General features: G+C 36.8%; 1 protein-coding gene across 2 annotated transcripts in view; it reads left to right on the top strand.

Annotated features, from left to right (window-relative positions):
- The window catches only part of RASGRP1 (RAS guanyl releasing protein 1), a 40,535-nt gene that overhangs the window by 15,950 nt on the left and 5,622 nt on the right, over window positions 1-18,963 (top strand). For both annotated transcript variants that reach the window (XM_086461973.1, XM_086461972.1), the window contains exons 3-11: window positions 3,703-3,808; window positions 5,951-6,013; window positions 7,898-8,029; window positions 9,126-9,279; window positions 12,110-12,283; window positions 13,008-13,124; window positions 15,058-15,333; window positions 17,513-17,593; window positions 18,173-18,277. In XM_086461973.1, coding sequence (XP_086318099.1) covers window positions 3,703-3,808; window positions 5,951-6,013; window positions 7,898-8,029; window positions 9,126-9,279; window positions 12,110-12,283; window positions 13,008-13,124; window positions 15,058-15,333; window positions 17,513-17,593; window positions 18,173-18,277 — 1,208 coding nt within the window. The remainder of the gene's footprint in view (window positions 1-3,702; window positions 3,809-5,950; window positions 6,014-7,897; window positions 8,030-9,125; window positions 9,280-12,109; window positions 12,284-13,007; window positions 13,125-15,057; window positions 15,334-17,512; window positions 17,594-18,172; window positions 18,278-18,963) is intronic.

Raw genomic sequence — 18,963 nt, 5'->3', positions numbered from 1 at the left:
GTGTTGTCATAATGAAGTCTGTCTCTGTTGTGAGATAATTAGGTCTGGATGTTGTGAAGCATAAATGCAGTTTTATTATGCAAGAAAATACCATAAATGTGTTGACCTAATCAATAATAGCGGGCAGAACATACTGTTTTTTCTCTGCATCTTTGTAAAATGGAAAAAGTAAAATAGAAAAGATACCTTCTAGAGGATAGAAATTCAATCTGGAACCTGATGCCAAGTGCTACCTCTGTTATGTCATGGCAGAGGATTTTGAAATATGCACAGAGGAGAAACTGCTAGGAGAGTTATTCACTGTCTTTGGCTTCCAAGTTAAGCATATATTAAACTGCTTTTTTGATTAAACAAGAGCTGATGAATGGAGGCTCTAGCAGAACACCAAGTTTTGTAAAATGGATGAAAATTGATACAGGCCTCTGTGCAAAGTCTGAAATAATTTTACTCTTCCTGTTGACAAGGAGTCAAAGAGTACAAAATGCCAAATACTAAAGGCCTGAATAAGTATTAATTCCTGATGTCCCAGCCTTCCTCTGCAATTTTCCCACTTCTCTGGCTGAATACTTCACTGTTTGGCCCTCAGTGCATCTGCTGTAATACTTAGGCAGTTTGTATCCCACAATGATTCTTTAGGTAGTGAATGAAACTATGTGACAACATGAACAAGGACTGCATAAACTTCAGTTCATGCTATAAAACTAAGAACTTGTAGTATAAGTCAAAAGGCAGTTCAAGAACTTTGTCACGGTTTGAGGCTGGGCCGGCCACTAACGAATGACAGACGCTCTCTACTAACCCCTCTCCCCTCCCAAAAGGGAAAAGGAAAGAGAACAAGAGAGAGAGAAACTTTACGGTTTGGAAAAGAAAACTAAAACAGCTTTGATGGAACAATAACAATAAAAGAAAAGATAATAATAAGAATAAGGAAAAAAAAAAGAAATATATACAATATGTACAAATATATACGAAACCAATACTGAACCCAACTCCCCTCCACCCTGATGACAATACGTCACCACCACACCGCAGGGCTGGCACTGGGGCAGTCCCAGGCTGGACTCGGCAGCAGACAGGGATGGGATACAGGAGCTGGACTCAGGCACTGGATTCAGGGATGCACGGATCAGTCCTCCTCAGATGTCGGCCATCGAAGAAGAGAGGAAGAGGTGAAGAGGGCGAGACCCTCATGATCTCTCAGCTTTATACTGAATATGACGTATATGGGATGGAATACTCTGTTGGTCAGGTTTGGGTCACCTGTCCAGTTCGCTCCTCCCTGTAGGTGCGACCCTTTTCACTCCTGGCACCCCAACATGGAGCACAAGATTTAGCAGTGACCTTGGTCACCATAAGAACAATTATAAGCAAGGGCCTCTCTGCATCCCATTCCTTGGTACGAACTATAAACATCAGGCCTTATCACTGCTAGGAGCAGTCACTGTCTGGAAAAACAGGCTGCTGTTTCAGAAAATGCCGTTAGTTAGAGGAGACTTAACTGAAAAGTTAAAAGCGCTAAAACAGAATTAGTTCTGATTTAGCCCAAACCAGGACAAACTTTTAGTTACTTGGGGTTTATATTGCTCTTGGTTTTGGGGCTGTAGGACAGGCAGACTTCCCTGTCAGCCATATTGCTGTAGGTAAAATTGCTCCTTACAGTTTAAGTGTAACTACATTCAGAAAATGTGTTCTCATGTTCAGTGTTGAATATCATCTGATGCATGAAGTTCTGATTCTGGGCTTGATAGAGCCGAGTGGGTTGCTGCATGTTCACGTAGGCTCTGCTAGAATTTACTGATCAGGATTTTTCTGCTCTTCTTGCCTGAGAGGCTGGCTGTAGTAAGATATTTCAAGGCTGTTTATTATATTGAGTTTCCTCCAAACTGACTGTGCTTTTGCTGGAAGAATGAAGTTACCTACACCAGGTATATGATACCCAGCAAGTCCTTTGCTTTCAGGGCTTCAAACAGTCAGCTAAACCAGTAACTTCACTTGTAACTTCACTTGTAAACTACAGATCTAGGCCATTCTGAGTCACCTTCCTACTAAACTACACCTACTCTGATGGAATAGAGTCATCCTAGCTGCCACCTTAAACTAAATTTGATAGAAATATAGGAGTTTCAAAGAATTGCCTGTGTAGAAGGGACTTCTAGATTGGTGCTCACATTGGTGTAGGGGCAGCTGTGTGAGCCCCATGTTGGTTTGATTTGATTTGCTGTCTGGCCAGTCAGCCTGGATTCAACCGCAGCATGCATTGCTTTTGTGTAGCTGATAGCTTTGAGCATGAGTGAGGAGTCATGGCATTGTTGTGGGAAAGAGAAGGAAAAGACTTTCGGGGGGAGTATAGTGATAAAGGGCATGAATAGGACTATTTTGGAGTGAAGAATAGAGGAGCTGGATCTAGAGGAAATAAAGCTTTATTAGTTCTAACAAAGATCTGATGTATTGTTCAAAAGAAAAGACTAGGGCTCTGTGGGTCTCTCTTCACATTTGGTACCTTCCTGTAGAAGGGCATGGAAACTCTTGCTCAATGACTTACATGGATTATATAATTTTGCAAGTAGGTTAACTTTAATGTTCCTTTTCGGTGTTGTGTAATTTAAAAATTATTTTTTTTTCCCTTCTAGTAATGGATGCTATTTCATATGCTGCAAACCTGCTTTCACCTACCCCTTTCATTTTGCCTTATTGTGCATTGCTTCTGTATATTGTTCCTGTTACTGCTATTTTAAGTGATAACAATATTTATCCTCATAGAGGACAATGTATTTAAAATTACTCAAAAAGTTAAATTTTCTTTTGTGTTTGAAAGTGTGTCTAATTCTAATTCAAGCTACTTACGTTTTCCTGTGGCAGGCTGTAGTAAAACATCATCTGTTAATATTTACAAACACTTCAACTGCTGTGTTTGTTACAGAAATGGAAACTTTTTTTAACATTCTGCTACATTTGATGTACTTGATCTTTTCTGAATATGGAAAAAAACCCCACAAGACCCAGAAGATAGATATAGTCTAAAAACCTCTTTCAAGTGAAAGCCTTGTAACACATAGTTCAAGGAAATGTGTTAGGATATTCAGGTCTGCCACCTGGAGCATGTACAGGTTAACCCCTGGGCTTCTGCATATGTTATAACTTGTTCCATGCACATCTAGGTATAGATCTAAACCTGTGCATGTGCTGTAGTGTTATGTACGTCAGCTGTACAAAAAGTCTCAGAAACACTTAATGTTGCCATTCTGTTTGATAAGTTCAGTTGTGCCACAGATGGACTGGTATGGATCAGTAACGGAATTCTTTTGCTTTGCAATTCATTGATTTGTTTCAAAGGTTATGTTCATCTGCCTAAAGCTAAGCATTATGTGCATTGCTGGGCTGAGGTCATTATGTGTATAATTATCCGGATATTTTGGATGCTTTTGAGACACAACTGCTTCTTTCCTTGCTGCTGCTTTTGTTTTGTTTTGTTTTCGTTTTTTTTTTTGGTAAGAGTCTTCCAAATCCTGGTAGTGAAATATGGTTGTTATATACCTCACACCAGAAAAATTATGTGCTTCCTAAATTAGTAATTACTGCTGTCTTTGAAATAGCATAGGTGAACAGGCCTAGTTAGAATTGGTATTCTGAAAAAGCCTCTTGCAAGTTGTTTATCAAGGTATACCAGGATTTCAATATGAATACTCCTTCTTTTTTTTTCAGATTTAGAAGGCAATGCATATCAAAACAACCACCTGCTAAAGATCATTCTGGCCATGCATCAGTTTGTCATCTCCTCTGCAGACATGCTCCAGAAACTCATTGATCTATATCCTTTGTAATATTCACCTACTGTTAAGGTAATACTAGATAACTTGACAATTCCAAAATGGCTAAGTAGAGGATATTTAACCTATGGGTTTTTACTGTTATAGTTAAGCAATATACTTGTTCTTTACAGGTTTTGGTTGTATGGTGTGTTTTTCTTTGGTTTAAGGTTAGGGTTTTTTTATTTGTCTGTCTGGTTTAGCTTGTCATCCACACAGAAAAAAGATAAAACTCCAATTCCAAGTTTAAGAAGGATAAATCGCCCTCCATTGGCTGCAGAGGGAATATCTAGCAGCGGTTAGATTAATGTAGGCACCTCAATTAGGTACAGTGAACCTGGGCCTAAGTTTTCAGATCTTTTTCTTTCTTTGCCCCCCATAAAAGTAGAAGAACGAAGTATGAAAGTGTAATTTTTGAAAATATTCTGATTTTATGTCGAAAATTATATGTACAGAATATGTCGAAAATTTTCAACAAATATTATTTCTCACTCACACAATCAAACCTACAATGAACTGAAATAGATCATAAGCTTTTCCTTCCTATTTGTTCCCATTTGAGGTGACTGCCTGGGCTCATACATGTGTGTTTCTGGCTCATTAGATTTTTCACAATGAAGCTACTAGGTCGTATTGACAATACTAGCCTTTCTTAGAGATTTTTAGTTGTGGCATGTGTTACCTGACTTCTTTGCTTTGCAGAAGGTTTACTCCTAATTAGACGAGCACAGTACAGGAAGCAGACCTGACATACTAAGAATCTCCAGCCAGTTTTGGTACAATTTAATTTAGATAATCCTTTCTTCCCCCAAACTCTGTATGTTACTGGCTTTTAAAAGCAGCATCATTTACAACGGAGTAAATATAGTGTTGGATTCTGGCAGTCCTGTTGCTTCTCTAACCACAGGTGTTAGATCAAATGTGATGAGCTACAACTGTGGTGTAGTGTTGCACTTAACTTAGGTTCATGTGCTCTTTGAAAATGGAAGAAAGTTATTGCTTGCATGTTTCTGAGAAGTAGCGTTTCCTACAGTTAGAGAAGTGATTCAAACTTTTATCAGAGTTGCATGTTTTTCAATCTTAGTTTTGACTCTCTATGTAAAGACTCAGCCTGTAGACATTGAAAGGTAAAGACAGTTACAGATCAGATAGTCTTGGCTCTTGTATTTTGAAAAAACTTGCAAATGTCACAGTTTCACAATTTTACATCCCCTAAATTACATGAGTGATTTTTAGATGGCTATGGATGATTTGTAGGCCGTCTACCTTGGGACATTCAGTTCGGGGCCCTTCAAAATATTTGGGAACTTATTCAGACCTCACTAGTTCTACAGCCAGCCTAATTTAAGCACTTAATATGAGTGCTTAAGTTGTGGATGGTATGTCCCCTAGGTTGCAGTAGATTTAGGCTGCAGCTAATTTCAGATTGTGGGAGGATCCACAAGGTATTTTCATTAAATTATGTTTTTTAGTACTGCGAGTATGTGTGTAATCTACAGCAGAAGAAGCAAGATATACACAATACATTTTCCAAATGGATTTTCCGTGTCTTCATAAGGCATTGGCTACAATGTCAGAATATGTTTTATAAATCCAATAGATGAAAAATATGGGTGTTTCTTTCCAGTTATCACAGCAAGTCAAACGAAAACTGTTGCATAGTTAGAAAGGTGAGGTTAGCAAGGAGAGGCATTTCACATTTTTCTCCACCATTGTATACATTGTATAAAAGAAAAGAACGTCTTTTTTTAATTTATTTTTTATTTTTTAAAAAGTTCCGGTGAATAGTAGTTAACTGAAAAGGATTTCTTTATAAAAGCAGTAATTGATACATTTGGTTTTACTGTTCCAAATTCTAGTGAGATGTGCATGAGTTTTATTAGAAATTGTGAGGCATGTTGCAAAGAAATACATGTAGAAAGCAGAGCCATTTCAGTACTTAACACTGCTTAGTACTTGGGCAGCGACATCAGTACTACTCATAGTACTGGGATATACTTTGTATACACTTGCGTAAAACCCTAATCTGATATTATATGCCATCAGTAGAACGATTCCTATTGCTTACAGGTAGGGAAGTATCAAGCATGTTACATTTCATACCATATATGAATGGATGTGGTTTTCCTTAACAGTTTTTTTACCTATCTTAATGCTTTAGAAAATAAATCTTCCATGCTGTGTGTAAAGATATGCTATTTCGTGAGGTAAGACTGTTCTTGCTTGGTAGGTATTAGTCTGCAGCTATCCATGTGCCATACATAAGAATGCTTTTGCATATCTTAAGCTGATGTTGAAAGGAGAACCAGCTATACTGCTTCAGCTTTTCAAGGTTTGCTTTAGCAGCTTTACACAAAAAGGCCCAGCTGGCTTTGTGCAGATGCACTGAAGTCAGTGCATGAATTGTTGGGTCACAGTTTGAACTGAGTCTGTATGAACTTGTATCTTAAACATCAGAGAAAATTGACGGTGCTCAGGAATTCATAGCATTGTGTCTAACATTATTATATAGGTCTATTAAAAAAATGAAATGGGATAGTGCAGCTATTTTTATATTAAGCAAAATTCTATTGTATTCAGTAGGTAATTCTCCTTAGTAATTCTAATTAGTCACTTGCAATGATCCTGGATCTTTTTTTTTTAAATTTTGTAAAGTTTGATATCTCAGTTTAGAGAACACAGAAGAGAGGAAAAAAAGATTCAAATCTGATAATAGATTAGCATATGAGATCTCTTTTTTTTTTACATTAAGTGGGAAATAAGTAGTAACAATTAGGAAAGTAAAATTTGTTTTAAATGGTGATAATTTTATTATCTCAAAGTAGATTGTTGGTTAGGTCAGAATGCTTCGGTATTGTATGTGATCTGGGAACATTTTTGCTTCTAGGCAAATTCATACGTACATGCATGCATAAGAATGTGCGTTTCCATTTTTCCAACAAGCACAGATTTTTACATGCATGGGTGTACTGGGTCTGTCTGGGGTAGAGTTAACTTTCTTCGTAGCAACCCTCTGATGCTATGCTTTGCATCTGTGAGTAAAACACACCAATGTGTTAGCTATTACTGAACAGGGATTGCGCAGCATCAAGGCTTTCTGTTTCTCACTCTGCCTTGCTGGAGTGTAGGCTGGGGGTGAGCTTGAGGTGGGGGAGAGGACAGAGCTGGGACAGCTCACCTGAAGTGACCAAAGGGGTGTTCCATACCATACGGCATCATGCTGGGCAGTAAAAACTGGGGGGGGGGAGGTAGTCATTCCAAAGTAGCTGTTGCTTGGATACTGGTTGGGCATCTTGTGGGAGATGGTGAGTGATTGCCTTTGCATCACTTGTTAGGTTGGTTGGTTGGCTTTTTTTCTTTCATTCAGTTATTAAACTAACTTCATCTTGACCCACACATTTTTCTCTTTTTTGCCCTTCCTGTTCTCTCACCGATTCTGCTGTGTGGGGAGGAGTGAGCAAGCCCCTGCATGGGTATTTAGTTGCTGGCCAGGGTCAACCCACCACAATGGGTGACAAGTCACATATAGGAATTGAAGTATAAAATATATGGCTGAAACAGTTTGAATGCCCAACATAGAAGAGTGTAGTTCTCTGAAGATATTTTATGCATCTGAGACTGAATTGCCTGTAAACTATTACATGTATTTAGTCAGTAAATTTTTATTCGGTTAGTTGATAAAATTATTCTGACTAGCGTAATGCATTTTTTTTATGTCCAGACCAAATAATTTCAAGTTTTAAAGGAATATATAAAATTATCTAAAAGTTCATGAACAAAAGATCAGCAGGCATATTATCTAGACATAATGTGAAACTAGAAATTTTAATATTGATTTTATTGCAAACATATATGTAGTATAGCTCTATACAGCATTGAGCCAGGTACTTTCTAATTCGCCTTTAATTTGAAATTTTTATTTTTGTTAGAATCAAGAGAGACTAGGAAAATCATCTAAAAGGAAGGTTTATCCCTTGAAGTTGGTCAAGAAGAAATACAACTCATAAACAGGAGCAACTATCTAAATTTCAGCCTTACTGATGTTAGAGCAAACACTTTATTTTTGTTTCTGTATTTTCAATATGCAATAGGTACTGGATTACAGAGTTTTGGGTTATGTTCAAAATGGACTCTAAACTATCCGCAACTATGGAGGAATTTCAAGAACTGGTTAAAGCTAATGGTGAGGAGTTACACTGTCATCTAATTGACACAACTCAAATGTGAGTGCCAAAGTCTCAATATACTCAGAAAATACAATTTTGCTCTCATTTTCCTTTATTCAAATATAATGTCTCTCCAGTATAGCAGGATAATTGCCCCATAATGGGTTAATTTTAGTAAGTCGTACGTTATCTATCCTTAGAAGAGCATATACGTCATCATAGAGGAAATATATATTGTGTAGAGGAACAGAATGCCTTTCAATAATGGCTTAGATTGAATTTAATAGACTTTATGCTGATTCTCTATGCTAGATAAATTTTACTCTATCCAGGGAACACAGAAAATGTGTAGAGACCTAATGATTTTGAAAGATCACTTGAAGTCAAAGAGAAAGGAGAATACATTTGGATTGGGTAACAGATGAGATAAAGTGTGTTTATATTTTTAATACTAAAGGTAAGTGAGAAGATACAGTTTATTGCATTGTCAAGCTCTTGATACTATTTTATGTGATTTTAGTTATAAAATTACTTGTTCTGTCAAGAATAAATCCTACAGCTGCACATCACGTAGTTCTTTCTTGAGAAGAGAACCTTCCTTGTTATATGAGAGTAAGATAGTTCTGTGGAGCTGTGTAACAGCATCAATTCATACTTCAGTTGGAAATGCACAGGCAAAAGCAGAGCAGAATTTGGCATACATTTTATATCTGGTTATGAAAGAGGGTATTTAGTTTTTCAAATACAATTAAGTTTCATTACTCCATGGGTGAATAGCATAGTGGGACAGCTCATGCTCAGGGGCTGCTCAAGGAAATCTGATTGAATTCTTAAATGGAGGAGCACTGGATGTGTTCAATGAAGACAAAGTTTACGGACAGCAATTCTGGAAGTGCAATATATAGTCTCATGCTGTTTAGTAATGTACTTGTATTGTGCTTGCATGCTACATCAATATAATAAAGATCAACAACAGTGTTTTGTCATAGAACCTCTAACGCGTGAAAGGAGCTTGCTGTTTAGAAATTCAAATAATTCACTTTTTATTGCAGTAAGGCATGAAAACAATGTTACTTTTCTATTAGGGAGAGAAGAAAAGTTTGCTCTTCAGAAAATAACTCAGGGTAATCCCATTTTAAAATTTGTCTAAAAGAAATTCTAGAGATTGGTCAAGAAAGCTGACACAGCGTGTAAAGGCCAACACCAGTAAGAAACGGAAAGTCTCACTTCTTTTTGATCACCTTGAGCCAGAGGAGCTGTCGGACCACCTTACCTATCTTGAGTTTAAGTCTTTCAGAAGAATATCAGTAAGTGATTTTTGTTTGTTTGTTAATTTATTTTAAACAAAGATGGGAAGGGTGTAGAAAATATGGGAGAGGGGTAGTTATTACAAGATAAACCCTGCAGTGCGAGCTGTTGGACAAGCTGAGCCTGTATCTAGACTCTTTTTGTTTTACTTGAGTTGAAGTTGGACAGTGGTACGTATTTTGAGTACGTACCCTTCTGCTGCAGTCGTTTGAGAGAGTGAACGTTTAAAGCAACCATGAAACAGTGTTGGTGCAAAGTCAGTTGGAAGGAAGAGGAGTAAGCCATTTGATCTTCTTCCAAATAATCTTTTTTTTTTGTTAGAACAAGTGATGTGTCGTTGGACACAGGAACAAGCAGCCTCCTTTGACTCAAATCAGTAATCAGGCTGCAATGGGATGAAGGAAACTTGGAATATGCTCCTAGAACACTAACCTCCTGTGGCTGTAGGAAACAGTGCAGCATTCTTGTGCAGAGACTAATGGACTGTCTATATAGAAAATGTTCACTGGTCTCTGCTTGCCTTTGATTGTGCATGACACAGTAAAGTCTAGGGATAAGAAAGCACTTGAGAAAATGCCATTTTTTTAATGTAAGGAGGCTCTAAAATATTTGGTTAGACAAGCTTTCAAGTACACAAACCATTCTTAAGAATTTATCTCATTTATGTGTTCTTTCATTTGATTTGTTTTCTTGGCTATGTTGGTAGCTGATAAGATGCTAACTTCCCTATGCACCTTGGCTTCACTTGCATCCTTGTATGCTGCAACATTACTTCTATTCAAACCTGATACAGTTCACAAAAGAAAAATGAACATTAGAGACCAAAATCTAAGATAGTTGCAAAGTCAGTGTGATAAGCAAAGTGGGTTTTTTAGGGTTTTTTGATTTGGTTATTTAGTTTTGTGTTGTTTTGGGTTTTTTAAACGCTACAATTTGAAGATGAAGTCTTGCAAGGAAAGGGGTTCTCAATAGATTGTGGAAGATATCACAATTGTCTGTTAGCGAACTTTATTTTGAGCTGACAGTACATGACTCTTCATGTTTTGTGTTAAATTGAAAAAGCCATAGAACCAAAGTCATGCACAGATTGCTGCCTGTAGGCAGTAATAATATGCAAAGCTTACGCAACTCTTAACATTTTCAAGGTCTGTGCAGACATAAAGTAATTAATGACTAATGAGCATAACAAGTATGATTGCAGTCAGAGTGTCAGATGTGTCATAGACTTCCAACAGTTACATACTTGTATACATTTTATATGCAGGGTCCCTGCATATGTTTTGGTATAAACTGAGTTTACCAAGACCTCAGATCAGAATATGTGTAATTAATAAATAGCTATATTCTTAACTCTTTGCAGAATGTGTTTATGATTCACTAAGCCACAGAATCCTTTTGTTGTTCTAATATGGCAGCATATACTGGGAGAAAGGCCACAAATGACCTGCTGTGTTATCAGTCACTAGAATAACTATTCATAGGTTCGGTCATTTGAAAGTCGGAAAGGAATACTTGATCCCCTGAACATAGACAGCACACAGCAAAATCTTCCCCGAGACACCATGTATCTTGCAGCAAGGAAAAATGCAGGGAGTGGTGTTCACAGACTAATGACTGCAGGTATGCTGGTGTTTGGAAACCATTTTAATTTATAGTTATAAAATACAGGGAGGCTACACACTTTTGTAAGAATCTGGATTCTGCTTTCCTGTTGAGCCTAATAAGTTAGTCATTGGAATACCAGACTCTTGCATTATTTATGTACCTGGAGTTCTTTACCATTATCTGCCACTAACAGTCCTGTTACAATTGACCTCATTAATAATTTCTTGCACAAAATTATTTTGAAACTTTAAGTAGTATGTTAGATATAAATTTGTTCAGCGTTTAAAAAAAAAATTATTTTCTGAAGAAGAGAGTTGCTGAGAACAAACTATAAACTAATCGAACTGATTCGTAATTGTACTGAAACTGCTATGAAGTCCATAATTATGTAGTCAGATATTGAAAAAATCATCTATCTGTGTAGAGTAGTTGCTTAAATTTCAAGATGCAGACAAATCTGGCTGGGGTTCAAAATTTGAACAGCGGTTGTAAGTAAGTACTATGTAATCTCAGAGACAGCTCTACTTATTACTGTTAATGTTTCTTCCATTTTTAACTTAATAAGAGGACATGTCTGCTGTCATATCTGCTTTTTAAAGTGTTAATAGTTCTTATTAAATGGATGTGAAAAAGTTAAAAAGTGGAGAGGAAGTGAGAGAGGGAGAGCAAGAAACGAACAGCAGCCTGACAATTGTTGACCTTTTCTTAAGGATCAATGCCATTCAGCATATTCCTGTGGCCTTAAGAAAAGAATATGTGTTTATTACAGCTATGAATGTTTTTGGTAAAATGTTAGTATTGGCGGTCGTAGTAAAGAGGATGTATAAATCCCTTGTCACATTTTCTGATAATTCAAATTCGTGTGTATTCTTGTTGATGAATAAATCAAAAGAATGGATAAACATTGCATCAACAAAAACAAATGATTGCTTCTCTTTGATCTTAATGGGAAGAATGCCTTTAAAAAAAATAATCTATTTGTCACATAAAGCTGCCTACTGAACAATTTTAGATCGCTTTGGTTAAATAAGAGAATCTCACAAGCTGTATTACAAATATTATGGAATCTGTAGCCCTCATTCTTAATGGTCTTATCTCAGTCTTATATTAATTTCATTGAACTTGCTTTTTTTATTTCATTTGAAAAGCAGACCTGTATCTGCACACAGATAGTAAGGTAGATGAAACTGTAGGTGAGTTTCCATATACATTTTTTTTTTTAAGTTCTCAGATTATCAAAACTACATTATGAATAGTTGTGTGAAGGAGAATCCAACAATGGAAAGATCAATTGCTCTTTGCAATGGAATCTCTCAGTGGGTACAGCTTATGGTTCTCAGCAGACCAACACCACAGCTTCGGGCTGAAGTGTTCATCAAGTTCATTCATGTTGCCCAGGTCAGTTAAATTTTAACGTAAATTTTATTTTGTCTTTCTCTGATACAGCCCTTTAGTTGTTCTTCCCACACTTCTACTGTAGGGTCAGCTGGGAGTGTTGGCACTGGTCTCCTGGTTCATACATACAGCATGTATATTTGTGTGTGCTGTGGTTTCATACCAAGTATTTGGATATTACAGTGTCATGACACCATGACTTTCTCATATCCATTCTGAATAAATTGTTTTCTCTGAGATCTAGACTCGCTTTTGAATCAGCTAGTGAGTTTCCAAGCTGTGACTGTGTACCTTTCCAAAGCGTGAACGGCTATCGTGCCTTTGGCCATAATTAGAAGCATTTCTACCAGATACGCCTTACCAGATAGAAGCAAAGCTATGGTCCTATTGCTATTCTTTGCATACTAATTCAACTGCCGTTATAACCAAGATGATAGACAGTGTTTCCTAGTTGTGGTAGACTGTGGGAAGAGGGAGAATTACTGAGGAAGTACTTTGAAGACTTACTGTATCTGCAGAATTAATACCTGATGTAATAACAACAGAGTAAGTATGTTGCACACAGTAAAAGGAATGAAGTCAAATGGATAGTGGCACAAAACTTGTAAGATTTTAAGGGAAGATAATACAGGAAATGTAGAATTTGGATGTGCATATTGAACAACTTGAACTTTATTGAACAACAACTTACTAATTAAAGTACTGATTTTTTTGTATGTCAACACAGAAGCTCCACCAGCTGCAGAATTTCAATACATTAATGGCAGTGATAGGAGGTCTCTGTCACAGTTCCATTTCCAGACTCAAGGAAACAAGCTCATGTGTTCCTCATGATGTAATTAAGGTTGGTATTGCTCCTCTAAGTTTTACAAATAAGATAATCTTTAACTTTTTTGTCATTGCACACAGAAAAAACAACCTTACTTCATTGGATAAGATGGAAAGACAGAAAAAAAGAAAAAGGAAGACTTCCTTTGGTTTTGGAGGGTTTTCCTTTGTCATTTCATCTCTACGACACCAGTTACTCCTATGCTTCCAACCCCAGCTTTCTTCAAGATTTGTATAGCTTCTCTAAAGGTTCTCTTTTAATACTCACATGTGACGAGCTGCATTTTCATTTAAGTGCAGTAGTACAGAATAGCATTCAAACATGAAAGCAGACACTTGGAGCCTAGAACATTTGAAAACAAAACTATTATCATTCATAGCAACACCTACCATCCTGAGTCTATGAAATGCTAGCACAGAGCTCTGCACTTTGCGTTTAAAACTGAAAGGACTGGTTCTGTTCATCTGATCTTTCCCTATGACAGATTTTGTCTAGTTCAGACTTGAACAAACTTAGCCCTAATACACACACATACAGTGGAATGGTAGGAATCGGTTGTAATTTCCAATTAAATTCTTGTGAAATACAGATGGATATATTGTTTGCTGAGATTCCGGCTGTGAAGGAAAGCATAATTTTTTAGCAATGAAATGACTTCATAAGAGACTTCTTCTTAAGAGACTAATATGCTTTATTATTTTGTCTTGTTTGGGGCCTGAAAGATTTCATATAGGTATCTAATGAACCTGTTTTGATCACAGTATGATCAGCTTGAATGAACAGTGCATAACTCGATTATAGACCAGCACATGAGGGAAAAACTTCTTTACACTGAGGGTGGCAGAGCGCTGGAACAGGCTGCCCAGGGAGCTTGTGGAGTCTCCTTCCCTGGAGATATGAAAAACCTGCCTGGACACGGTCCTGTGTGACCTGCTGTAGGTGAACCTGCTTTAGCAGGGGGGTTGGACTAGATGATCTCCAGAGGTCCCTTCCAACCCCTGCCATTCTGTGATTCTGTGAAGTAGGACCTCGCACTGATAATGGTTGCAGCTCTTAAGATCAATAAAACCAGTTGGCAAGCTTGTTTTAGAATCATGTTGTTTTACAAATTTTGTCATTATGAGGAGTGTGTCCATCATTTGAATAACTTTTTGCATCAAGAAATTATATACGTGTGCTGACAGAAAGCAGGTAAATATTAAAGACTGGTAATTAATGACTTGAGGACACACTTTAACAATAGTGAACAGTTTGTGAAGGTTAAAAATCAAGGGGTTAGACAGGAACTTCCACAAGAAAACATTGATCCATTGATTTTATAATGTTAAGAGTCAGCTTTGTACCTGTATAGTTTTAGACAAGGGAAATATTTATATTTCTAGACTTAGATTTATTTGGCCTTTAAAACATGTCCAATATACTGTTTCATCTTAATTTCCATGGAAAAAAAGTTTTCTTAAAAGCGCAGATGTGCCGCCTTGAACTGCAGTATGAGTTCTGGGCATGCGCTGGTGAGACCATAGCACAGCGTAGGGTTTTTCTGCCAGGACTTTCCAATTCCAGCAATTTCAGATGGTGACCTGGAAGCCAGAGAAGTGCATTGCACATTTTGAGGTGAAGTTGGTTGCTTTTATGAAGGTCAGAAAGCTTGTGCTGTGCTTATGCATTAAGTGCATACGCATCCCCTTGATTTGAGAGTCAGTGTAGGTAGACCAGCACTGTGGATTAGGCTACAGATTAACTGTCTATAATTACATATTATAGTTAGTTAAATTAGGTGAGATGAATACCTAGATTTCATTTTAAGCCTAAAGTTTTAAAATCTGTTTCAAGAGTCATTGTGAGTAAACCCCTTAACATGGGGAATTCTTGTGCTGTATGACCAGAACAAAAATAGTAACCAATTTTGATTATTTTTTTGTTTTGTTTTCTTTTTTTTTTTTTTTAGGTGTTTAATGAAATGACAGAACTGCTTTCATCTTACAGAAATTATGATAGTTACAGACGTGCCTATAATGAGTGCAGTAACTTTAAGATCCCAATCCTTGGAGTCCACCTGAAAGACTTGATATCACTTTATGAGGGCATGCCAGACTACTTAGAGGACAAAAAAATTAACATATACAAACTGTATGCTCTGTATAACCACATAAATGAGCTGATACAACTCCAGGAAATGCCACTTCCTCTGGAGGCTAATATGGACCTTGTTCATTTGCTTACAGTAAGTATGTTAGATGAGATAAATACTTCCATTTAAAAAATAATTTCATATACCTTTCAACTAGTAGAGAATTCCATTAATTATAAATACATAATATCATAAGATTTTTTTTTTCCTTAAGAAAATGTACAATAATAGAAGAGAAAAAGTTAGTGATACTGATTTATCTGGCAGCAAGGGTAGAGGTGCCTGTTCAGCAGTATGCTTCCAATTATTTTTATAAGGGAAGGAAATAGTTATTTCTACTTTGCTATAGTAGTATGCATTCTCTCTGTACTTTAAGGAAGCCCTCTGTGTTTTCTGCTGGTTAAGCCTAAACAGGGAGAAAGGTGGAAAGCTTGCTTAGATACACCTTGGAGGCAGAAGATTGCATACAAAGCTTCCTTGAGTTGAACACACAAACTCACATGAAAGTTCGTTCCTCAAGATGTGTAGGGTTAAACATTTCTAGACAAGTTTCTTCTGATACTAAAAAAACTGTCTGACATAAACATTAGCCAAATATAGTTGTATTACTCTTCCAGTCATGTCTAGTTAGTGCCATGTTACTAGCAAAATTGGTGCTACGTAGGACGTATGTCACAACAGTAGTTTTAACTCCTCCTAGTAAGTAAAAATACTACCTTTTAATAAAATAGTAAATGTACCTTTCGTGTTTCTCAGGTTTTGGCCTTAACAAGTACCTTAGCTTGGGAAAAGTAGATAGGCAGCTTCTACTTTCTGGTTACAAGCTCTGCTTCAGCAAAAAGCTGATGAATAAAAATGCTTATATTTGTTCTCTCTGGGAGTGATTGTGTGTGAAATAAAGCACATACGCCCAGAGCCTGAAATAGAGCTACATAAAGTGGTGAATTTCTTCCTGCTAAGTGTTGTAAATATTTTGTCTCAAATTATTGTCCCCTGTTTGTTTTTTTTTTAAAAAATAATGTTTTCTAAAAATGGCTATTACAAATACACCGAACTTTGGCCACAATTTCATGCAGCTATATATGACAGGACATAAATTAAAGGAATACTTCATTTCAAAGCAGGAGCTTTGAATCTGCTAATATCCCAGGGCACATAATTTTCCTGTTTGTTCCCTGATTTTTCCAGCAATCTTTCTCCTTCTTCTGTTTCCTTTAATCATATGCTTTCCCATTAGCAGTCAAATCAGTTTGTATTGTGTACATAAGTCAACAATTCATAGAAGTATCGTAACATTTGTTTTCTGAGCGTCGGAAACTAGTTTAAGAATCTAAAATTATTACTAAAACAGTAATTCTTGCAGTTGTTTACAAGAAAGTTATTGCATATCTGCAATTTGAGTAAGGTTATTGATTGGATAAAACACCTTATTTTGGTATCTTATGTTGAATACATATGACTGCTGCATTCTTGACTCTCTATAACAAGTTTATACTTTGTTTGGACTTGTCATAGTTTGAGGCTTGTAACACATTTACATCTGGCTTTTCTATTCAGTCAGATGTCTAGTGTGAATATTTTCATATAAATATTCAAAAAGTGTGATGTTACCAGTCTTTAATCTTAGCTTGAAATTTGTTTCCAGTCAGTAAATATTTTCCAGGACACATGCAAAAGCAAAGGTATAAATTGGGTAATTTTTTTCAAATTCCTTTATTTACCCAGGTGTAATGTTTCTCACTTTTATATAACTGTTGTTGACAGCTAAAGGTTCTCACTGAATATATGCAAGTCCATCTTTTATTCTTACCATATACTACTTAGTTCAACATGGTCACAGCTGGATTGGATAAATATGGCATGTTCAAACAACAGTTTTCTGAGAATTTGAGTTGATGGACAGTTTCATTGGAATGGTGCTTTTGTACTTAGTTGCAGGATAGACCACTTGAATATTATGGGAGTCACAGTTTTTTTCAGGTTACTTGTTAACTGACTGCTAAGTATGCCTAGAGTCACTCGCTGTGCTAATGACTGTAGCCATGTAGTGTTAAGTATTTCCAGATAATGGAAATATCAGTCTGGAATTTAAAAATGTACCCATTTCAAATCACTGTGAACATCTGTGCAGCTCAAGTACTTTTTTTTTTTTTTTTTTTAGGTGCATCCTAAATTAAAAATTAGTCCACCAAAAAATAATAATGGATACCAGGAATAAGTATATGAAGTAGTAGTGACTGTTTTGGGATTAAACTAATGTGTTTGTTTTCAGCTGTCCCTTGATCTTTACTACACAGAAGATGAAATTTATGAACTTTCATATGCACGAGAGCCACGAAGTCACCGAGCTGCCGTAAGAGCCTTTACAGATTCTTAGCAAAAAAGACTTTTTTATGAGTAATGTAACTTTTATCCCTTGCATTATTTTTGTGCTAAATTGAAAACATTTTAGCTTTATAGACCAAGCAAAATCTGTTAAAGCATAAATTGTTTGGTTGATGATGAAGCCTAAGCTAGAGTATGTGGGAGAGTTGACACTGTATCAGGTCTTATAATAAGAACACAAACACAAATGAAGTTACTTGTGTAGAGACGTGACATCAGGCTCAATCTTGGTAATTGATACTGATTTTTAAATGAAGAATTCTTATGTGATTCAAATGATGAAACCCATGAGTGCTGTATCATAGTTTTGATCTTGTTTTATAAATATGGAAAAGATGGTGAATTTACAGGGCTGCCAGTGAACTGTGACAATTTAAAGAATGACCAGTGTTTTGGACAGTTTAGGGAAGAGCTTTCTCTGAAGTACCACGTAATTATCAAAACTATGATGTTGGGTCTGACGGGCCATTTCTGCAGTCCTGTATCACATAGTCCATTGTCACAAACGAAAGAAGTGTAATACTGAAAATCGTTCAATTTATTCTAGCCTTTGACACCTTCCAGACCACCTGTAGTTGCAGACTGGGCCTCAGGAGTAGCCCCAAAACCTGATCCAAAAACTGTCAGCAAACATGTTCAGAGGATGGTAGATGTAAGTATGACTGGCCCATTTACCTTACGATCAGTCGTAGCCTTTATCTCTAGGTATGACAAGATACAAGGAAGGGAGAAAATACTGGACACATTCAAAGCTGTGCTGAATTTGTAAGCACTTCTGTCCTCGCAAATAAGACGTTTCTTCCTAGCTATAAATAGTAGCAGCGTCCCCCGAGGCGTGGAAGAAAATTCCTTGAATGGCTAAGGAGCCAGTGGGGAGTGTGAATGCTGGTTTATATACTTCCAGAGTCATTCTTCCAAGGAGCCAAGGGCTCCAACAGAATGTTATTGGCGGAATCTGAAAGTGGGTCTCTCAATGGCTTTGTTACTGGCAGCCATTGCTTTTTCTTTCTCTTTTGGGTCACTCGCTTTACTGGAAACCATTTGGTAAGATCAGGTGATTGATTCCAAAACTGACAGCAAGAGGTAAAGAGTTTATCTTTGCATCCCTGCTTCATCTCTTTTCCTTCTAAATATTGCTAGGTATCCTTTGATACATGCTGTTTTGGAATGTATTTCTAAGTTTGGCCTAGGTGTGCTCCTTGTCTTAGGGCCAGAGACAAACAGTAATGTTGTTCCACAAGTGGAAATAAGTGTCTACATGACAATTCTGTCACATAACTACTTTTTACATAACATAGACCTGATGAAACAAGCTAGGCAGGTACACTGATTTGGCTA

This window comes from Leptosomus discolor, chromosome 3 (genome assembly GCF_034619465.1).
Source record: "Leptosomus discolor isolate bLepDis1 chromosome 3, bLepDis1.hap2, whole genome shotgun sequence".
In the NCBI taxonomy this organism is placed as follows: domain Eukaryota; kingdom Metazoa; phylum Chordata; class Aves; order Leptosomiformes; family Leptosomidae; genus Leptosomus; species Leptosomus discolor.
This window is presented reverse-complemented; position numbering and strand designations above follow the sequence as displayed.